The 7911-nt window shown below is 36.8% G+C and overlaps 1 protein-coding gene across 5 annotated transcripts in view; it reads left to right on the plus strand.

Moving 5' to 3' along the window:
• The window catches only part of LOC118405361 (alpha-catulin-like), a 38454-nt gene extending 30858 nt beyond the window's left edge, over positions 1-7596 (plus strand). For 4 of the 5 annotated variants that reach the window (XM_035804818.1, XM_035804819.1, XM_035804821.1 and 1 more), the window contains 2 exons: positions 1996-2109; positions 4035-7596. In XM_035804818.1, the coding sequence (XP_035660711.1) occupies positions 1996-2109; positions 4035-4115 (195 nt within the window). In that variant the 3' untranslated portion in view covers positions 4116-7596. Of the gene's footprint in view, positions 1-1995; positions 2110-3017; positions 3081-4034 lie in introns of all 5 variants that reach the window. The other variant, XM_035804820.1, reaches the window with a different exon arrangement.
• The last annotated feature ends 315 nt before the right edge of the window (positions 7597-7911 follow it).

Genomic DNA, 7911 nt, shown 5'->3' on the forward strand with positions numbered 1-7911 from the left:
TGCAGATGTTTCTTGCCATTGTTTAGAATTGATTATTTAAAGCTGTGTGATTATATTTCTAGGACATTTGATACTTCAGAAGTATTCTAACACTGTTTCAACTTTATAATCATTTCCTTGGTTCTGTAAAACTTTCTGTAAATATTCTAATGATGTGGAATTGGATCCTTCTAATGGTTTCTAAGTAATGATAATGGTATTCTACCATTATCTACCAAATACTGTAATTGATTCTCGGTACCAAACTTTCACGGTCTGAGAAAATTTAACTTGTTCTCGGGACTAATTGTTCACTGTTACGGCAAGTGCACATTAAAAAAGTCTGTGAATTATTTGTTATCAGTAATGATAAGTTCTCGTTACAGTCGTCACCATGAAAACCGTGAACATAACAGTACATCGAAAAAATCAGGAATTATAGTATTCTACCATTTTTGTAACATTTTGTAAATGGATCAGTGGTACAAAGTATGGATGGGTTTCATGCAACAATAGCCCACCACCAGCGTTCCCACCAGGCATACAGTACGTCAATGCGTTTTCGGACGCAATTTTTTTTGGAAAGACACATGCAGCCGAGCTGACTGCGTCCAAAAAAAAAAGGGAGGCTGTCCTGTGCCATGTAATGGCAAGGTATTTTACATGGCAAGCTTTCAGTTTGTGGCCATGGAGTTCATAATCCCTTTCCCTTAACTTTCTGTTTCAAGTAAGGGCACCCCTGTAGTAATTTTCAATACAGCTAATAACAATCCACATACACTTTATTTATTTATTTATTGGTTTGGCTGCACCGAACACACAGCCAGGGCTGCCCAACTAGCCTATGGCTATTACAAAGGGCTAGCCCTGCTGACAAACACATAAACAATACAAATTAAAAAAAAAAAGAACATTTGTATGTACATGGTGTAGGATAACTTACATATCATCTAAAATGGAGTATATAACATCATATCATCGACAACAATACACTTTCATGTGACATTTACAATGTATGTATAAAACCTAGTACATGGACCAGTGCAGGTTAGGTGCAGGTAGACATCAGAAATACCTGCACAGCTCCAATTTTACCTGCACTAACCAGAATATGCAGGTGGTATTTCGAGCCCTGGTAACCATACTATCTGACCTTGTGTTTCTTCATATAAACTGAATTTCTGATCTGGTGTCATTTTCTGCTCCCCTGTGCTGCACTGGAATGTCTGGTGATATTTACGGTTTGTCTCTTTTTGATGAATATGTTAGTGTACATGGAGGGCGTACATCATGTCAACTGTACATATTTCAAATTAGGCCTGCCAGCTATAGCGCAATATTGTATTGTTATCTGCATAGATGCTGGTGTCCTGGCTACCCTGCCATGTTACTCTTTCTGGGTCCCAAGGGTATGCATGGGGGTTGGAGGTCTAATGGAATTTCTTTGTGGAAAAACTGGGTCCTTTCTAGGATATGCATGTGACTGATAGCCACCCTACTCCTTTTAGGCCTAACTTGCATGATAGCCATGAGTTCAGTGATCTACAGTGTCAATATTACAGAACTGGGAGTCATGCTGTGGATGCTGATTGTTCATTGCTGCCCCCCATCCCCTATAGATATGATCGAAATGTTGATTTCTCTCCGGTGCAGCCTTATAGTTGCAATTGTCATCTACCCTGTTTTGGCTACAAAAATTCCATTACAGACCAAACCTTCATGCATACCCTTTGGGCTTGAGTTGGGTACATGTAGCATGGCAGGGTAGCCAGCCCAGCATGTAAAACACCAACTTGGAAACTATTTATACACCATGTTGTGAGCCGATCCTCTTCAAGCCAGCCATACATACGTCATACATTGTAATATATTATCTTATAGTCAAGCCAGCCACAGTCACTTTTGTGTGGTACCCTGGTGAGCATCTTGAGCAGGTCTGACTGTAGTCCTGTTTCTATGCAACCTGGACACTAAGTCTTACTAAGTCTGATGAGTCTGTTTATTCCCTGTGTACAGTATAACCTGGATACGGGCTCATCTCCGGTTAACAGATGGAGGAGTGGACCCCCTCCACTAATGGACATCAGGACTAGTCAGAACGGTGAGGAGGGAACTCCGCAGCACACTCAGGTCAGTCCGTGTGGTCTGGAGGGAGGCAGTAAAATGTAATGTAAGGTTTGGAATGGCAGGTAGTCCTCAGCTGATTGCTCTAGACTGATGTAGAACAAGATTACTTTTTAGGAATGGTGGCCCACCTTCAGCCACCTTAGGGCGTATTTTATAGAACCATAACAATCTCTCAGTCTGGGGCTTACTGCCTATTAGGCCTCCTGTCGGAGCGCTTGTGGCCATACACCTCCAACTCAAGAGAATCATTCTCTAAATTGCTAGGTTCATTAACCCTTAAACTGGCAGAGTTTCAGCCCTATAAAATTTTATCATTGCCAGGGTTGGCCGCTGAGCTCCAAAAGAAACCCCCGAACAAGACCGAAGTCCCTAATTTCCGGGGTTTGTGCACTACACGCGCGCAAAGCTGCTACTTTGGGGGAATATGTTATCCCAGATATATCCGGGCGCGGCATACAGGGCATGTATATGTGTGCCGGATATATCCGGGCTCGGCAGTTTAAGGGTTTAAAATTCAACAACCATAGGAGCTCAGAATTCTTATTCACAACGACAATCCATCCAATAGGAGCTATGGAAATAGTCATCACACCTCCAACACCATGGTAACAGATAGATCCAGTATAGCAGTAGTTGATTAATGTGGCATGTACATTTGCATAGATCAACAGCATTTATGCACACACAAAAAATTGTTCTCAATTCTCCTGAATTAGAGGTGTTGGCTATCAAGCTTCTAAGACCTGAACAGTGCATGGAAGGACTGCTATAGAAGCTTGATTGAGCTAGGCAGGACCTGCAGCTGATTCCTGTATTTATCATTTTTCTACTATGTTTTCTCCATTTTGTTTCAATTCTTTTTAAATGTGCATATTCCTACAACAAACTGTCACTATTGTCTCTTTTTTCAGGAAGTCCAGACTTCTTGTTCTACCCATTCTCCTCATTTCTTCTCATTCTAGATCTCTTTTGCTGTAAGATCCTCAAAGTCTCTTCTCTTCCCTTTGAACTTTATCTCAGATGTTTAATAATTGCTATACTAAATCTACAACCTACACAAGTTGAAAGTGCTATCTCGGAGAGAATGCTATGTAGCATTTTCTGGTTAATTATGCAAATGAGACCCTTATTTGCATGATTTATGTCCAATGAAGGTCACCTTTATATAATTTCCAAAAGTACTTTAATTTGCTTTTGACATTTCGTGTTTTGGATATGGGTGCGTGTTTTGCAGCAGTGAGTATGGTCACCGTATTTTGAGTTCTGTAGGTTTGGATCCACCAATGATTGACATATTTATCAAATGCTAATTATGCAAATAAGGAGCTTATTTGCACAATTAATGGGGAATCTTATAAGTCTGCTGCATTTGATGATAGCACTTTGTACTTTCAGACATTTAACATGAGTAACAAGACAGAGAGAAGATGAATATTAATAGAGTATTAGATATGATATGTATACGTGCAAATGATGACCTAGTATGCATAGTTAGAAAAATAGTTGATGAAAAAATACTATAATTCCATAGTGGGAAATGAGGGGAATTCCAACTAGCAACTGAAGGAAATTAAGTAAAAACCAAAGCCAAAAGAAATCATGCAAATCAAAACCTCGTTTTCCGGATATAGGAGGAAATGCTACTGTAACACCTGTCCAGTGGATATCCTTTGAACAACTTAATATGTAAAGATGATCAACTGATTCAATTTATGTAAATGAAGCAATTATGTTATGTCACTTGTAAAGGTTGAGATCTATAGGGTACATACATTATGTATTAGGTCATGGAATGTCTTTTATTCTTGCCTTTCTTCGTTATTTGATAATGCTTTTATGCAAGCACTATTCCCTTATTGATTACTGGTAGCTTTATATAGCATAAGAACACATGATTAAGGCTACAAATATTGTGTCTTTTCTTTAAGGAGACAAGAATGAACAGCCTTCTGAGGAGCAAGGCTGTGCAGCAGCCAATACAAACAATCAATGCTTTTGAGAGGATCTGAGCCACAGACGAATAAAATAGGAGCAGCCAGCCAACATGCCACAACTTTCAGCATTCAGGAGCCTATTTAACTAGATCAGTCATGTTTTGATAAACAGATAAGTGCTAGAACTGACTACTATTTTGTAGAGGGATTGCCAATTGCAACTGTCTTGGGTTCATTTGCCATATCTGCATGTTGATGACCCTATGACGCTACATTAGAATTGGCCCATGACCATTGTCTCTAAATACAACTATTTGAAAAATAAAATGTTTCATCGATTAAATGCTCACTGAAAATTGTACACATTTTATCGTCAATCAAACAATTGTAACATACACAAGAAATTACAATATAATATATATATGCTCTCAATGAGTTCCTGATATTTGTTGAGTTTGGGGCAATCCTCTTGGCAACAACTCTTCATTTTTTATGTCAGTCTGTCTTCTGAATAGTATGACATGATCACATGTTATGAAGGCTGTTGTCTCAGCAGTGCCGGAATATTACATTCATGTCATATACACTTTTAGCCAAGTTGCAATGTGCATATGCTGGCATAGCAACTAAAATGGAGCTAAGTACTGCTGACGTGAGTGATACTTAAGCTAAAAGACTGTTGTTGTGTTTTAAACATGAACGTAGAACCTAAAGTACCAATGATTAAGTATTTACTTCCACTATAGATACTTAAAAACTTTGTTGATGAAATGAAAAGCTCCATTTCTATAAGTAGATGTTTGAGACAGCATCCACTGCCTTTCTTCTGAACTCATAAGATCTGTCCTGGCAAACTCTCTGGTACACATGGTGTCTAACCCTCCCAGCTATACAAGACAACATTTTGTACTTTAAAAACAACAAAATTAAGAGTCTATGATTGTTTGGTAATACCATACTTTTGTGTAGTCATTTGTTAATTTTTTTTTTATTATTTGAATTTTATAGTGAAGGCAAGTTTGAACTTTTTTTTGCCCAACTTTCATTTGTTTTCCATGCTAGCATCAGTTTTGGGATTCCTAGAGGATGTTATCCATGGAATCAAATTTACAATTGCCAGTAGTTTTGTTTTGTATGATACATGAAAAAGCATATTTTCTACATCTGCATTGTTGGGAGTTTAAAAGAATCTTGGTTGGATGCTTCTCAAAACTGATGAATTGAATAACTGCTAATACTGCCTTTGTAAAGTCTATCAAATCATATTTTCATACAAATTGCCTTGAACAATATTTTACTCCACGTATACCTCACTTTATTATATCTATTTATTTATACTAACTGCAATGTATGCTATGCCTTTATTTCTTGTTATGAATGTTACACCAGTATAAATGTCCCTGCTGAAGTTAACTTCTGTCCAGTGCATATTTACACTAAGCACACCACATGTATAGCTGATATGAGGTGTGATCAATAAGTTCTGAGCCTGACACCAAAAAGACAATGTGCACAACTCAAATTTTGCAACATCAGTATAATTGTCATATTTTCTCAAATAAAATACACATCTTTCAAACTTTTGAAAATGCAACAATTGCTGAAAGTATTTGACAAAGTGCATGTACTACTTTATTTGAGGTTATTGCACACTATATGAATAGGAAAATTACCTTAAAGAGAGCTTGAATACTTCTAGGAAGGTTGCAAAACTATACAGTATTTTTCTGTGCATTTCTTCTCTTCAATGCCAGCAGTGGACATTAGCATGATTTTATACAAATTCAAGCAAGGGCATTGTATAGAAGTTCTTGATTTATGCAAATCACCCAGGGAAAATGGAAGAAAACAACAAGTATTTGGATCTATCTGCTTCAAGATGTGTTACATATTGGTCCAGGAGAAGGGTAACTTACATACAATCATGACAGTTATGTACTTTATTTGACTTTTTCATTTTAACTTTCCATCCCACTGGTCAACTTGCCCCTAATAAGTGTGTCTTATAATTGATGTGTGTACTCAAACCAAGAAAATATGGATAGTAATTCTTTGATCATTATCTACCAACTGGAATCTCGAGCCATTAATATAGTGGTCTATCACCCATCGTACATTGTATATGGTCATCTGGGAATTCACTATTTGTCAACCATTCTTTTAATTCACCAAGCCTCAAACAGTATGGAGCTTTCATTAACATTGAAACATCATACTGTACATGTACACATATACATGTACACTTGTAGCGTGCACAATTAGGGTCCCACTAAAGAGCAAAATACAATGAATGCATGTTGTTACCCTATATTACTGTCATGGGCTACTCTCCAAGCAAAGGTTAGGCTCCGATTGCTTTTTAACGTTGTTTTTTTAGTCGTTTTGATCGGGCTTTCTATTTTGTCATTATTCTTGAAGTACGCCAGCCAGTTAGGTTTTGACACAGCAAGATAAAATACAAGATAGAAAGCCCGATAAAAACGACTAACAAAGAACGTTAAAAAAACAGCCGGAGCCTAACCTCTGCTTGGAGTGTAGTCACGGGCCCTTCCTAAAGGGGTACATGTAAGTCAGGCTGGGTATTAACGAAACTACACAGACTTCTCACATCATGATTTGTTAACCATTAAAACATAAAATTAATCCAAGCTAAAGTGCCCATTACATATATTTTTGCATGTATTTCATTGTATTTAGGTAATTGTATTAATTTTTCTAGTATTAGGTTATAAAGAAAATATATTGTACTTGTTGAATTGACCAACTTCATGCACAAAATGATGCCAATTATATGCAAGGCTTTTGTCCACAAACATTTTTATTGTGCCTTATCGCTACGTCCTGTACTTTTAATAGCTTGTTTGAGCATAAATGAAAAATGGCAATTATGAAGGTCTTATCTGTCAATTACAAAGAACTGTAAAATCTGAAATAAGAATCTTTAAAAGGCAGTGTAACATCAAAGATATTTTCTGTATGATGATATTATTCAAATGTTTGCCCCCAACTAAGCACCATAATGATTTGTACTTCAGACTCAGACTTATTCTTCAGACTCCACGTTTTTGTTACAAGGTAATCCTCTTATGACTCACTGATACAGTGGCATGTGACCAGTTCAGAAAACGTTTTGAAATGGAGTGAAAGCAAATATCGAAATATCATGCATTGCACAATGTAGTCACCAGGATAAAGCCTCCTCAAAAGTATTTCTTTGCAAGCCTTGGCCCAAGTCTGCAATGAATGAAAAATGAATGTAATACCCACTAAATATTATGACATTGACCATCATAGTTGAATTACCATGTGGCGAAAACCTTGAGTCTTAAGAATAAGGTATTTAGTCGGTGTTCATGCGTATGTTGAATAATAATTTGATGCGTTATTCAGAAATACTGTATTTAGTCCCTTTAGTTATATTTTTTTTTTTTACTCTTTGCCATTTGAATTCATGTTGTAATTGTCATTCATGCCTTTAATTTTTCTTAGATCTTTGCTTTGTTATGTTGGTTCACATTTTGCACATAATAAATGCAAAACTTTGCTGTTGAACATTCCTTGATTGTTTTATTTTACTCTGGAGTCTTTACTGACCTAGGACTGGCACAATTTTTACCTCCATTAAGTACAATGTATGTCATGGTGTTAATATTATTTTCACCAGCAAATTGGCTTATAAATCATGAAGTGATTTTTGACGAAAAATGGTAAGGTGGTCCTTGTACTAAGTATCTCACGCAGTAACATAGTATAAATTTTAGGTGCTTTGGACTTAATACCTTGGCACGCAAGGCAAGAATATACAGTTTTAGTCAGAAAATGACCTAAAAACATTCATAAAATCATTTTGACGGTATCTGTAAAAAAAGGT

The sequence above is a fragment of the Branchiostoma floridae genome, chromosome 18 (genome assembly GCF_000003815.2).
Source record: "Branchiostoma floridae strain S238N-H82 chromosome 18, Bfl_VNyyK, whole genome shotgun sequence".
NCBI lineage: Eukaryota > Metazoa > Chordata > Leptocardii > Amphioxiformes > Branchiostomatidae > Branchiostoma > Branchiostoma floridae.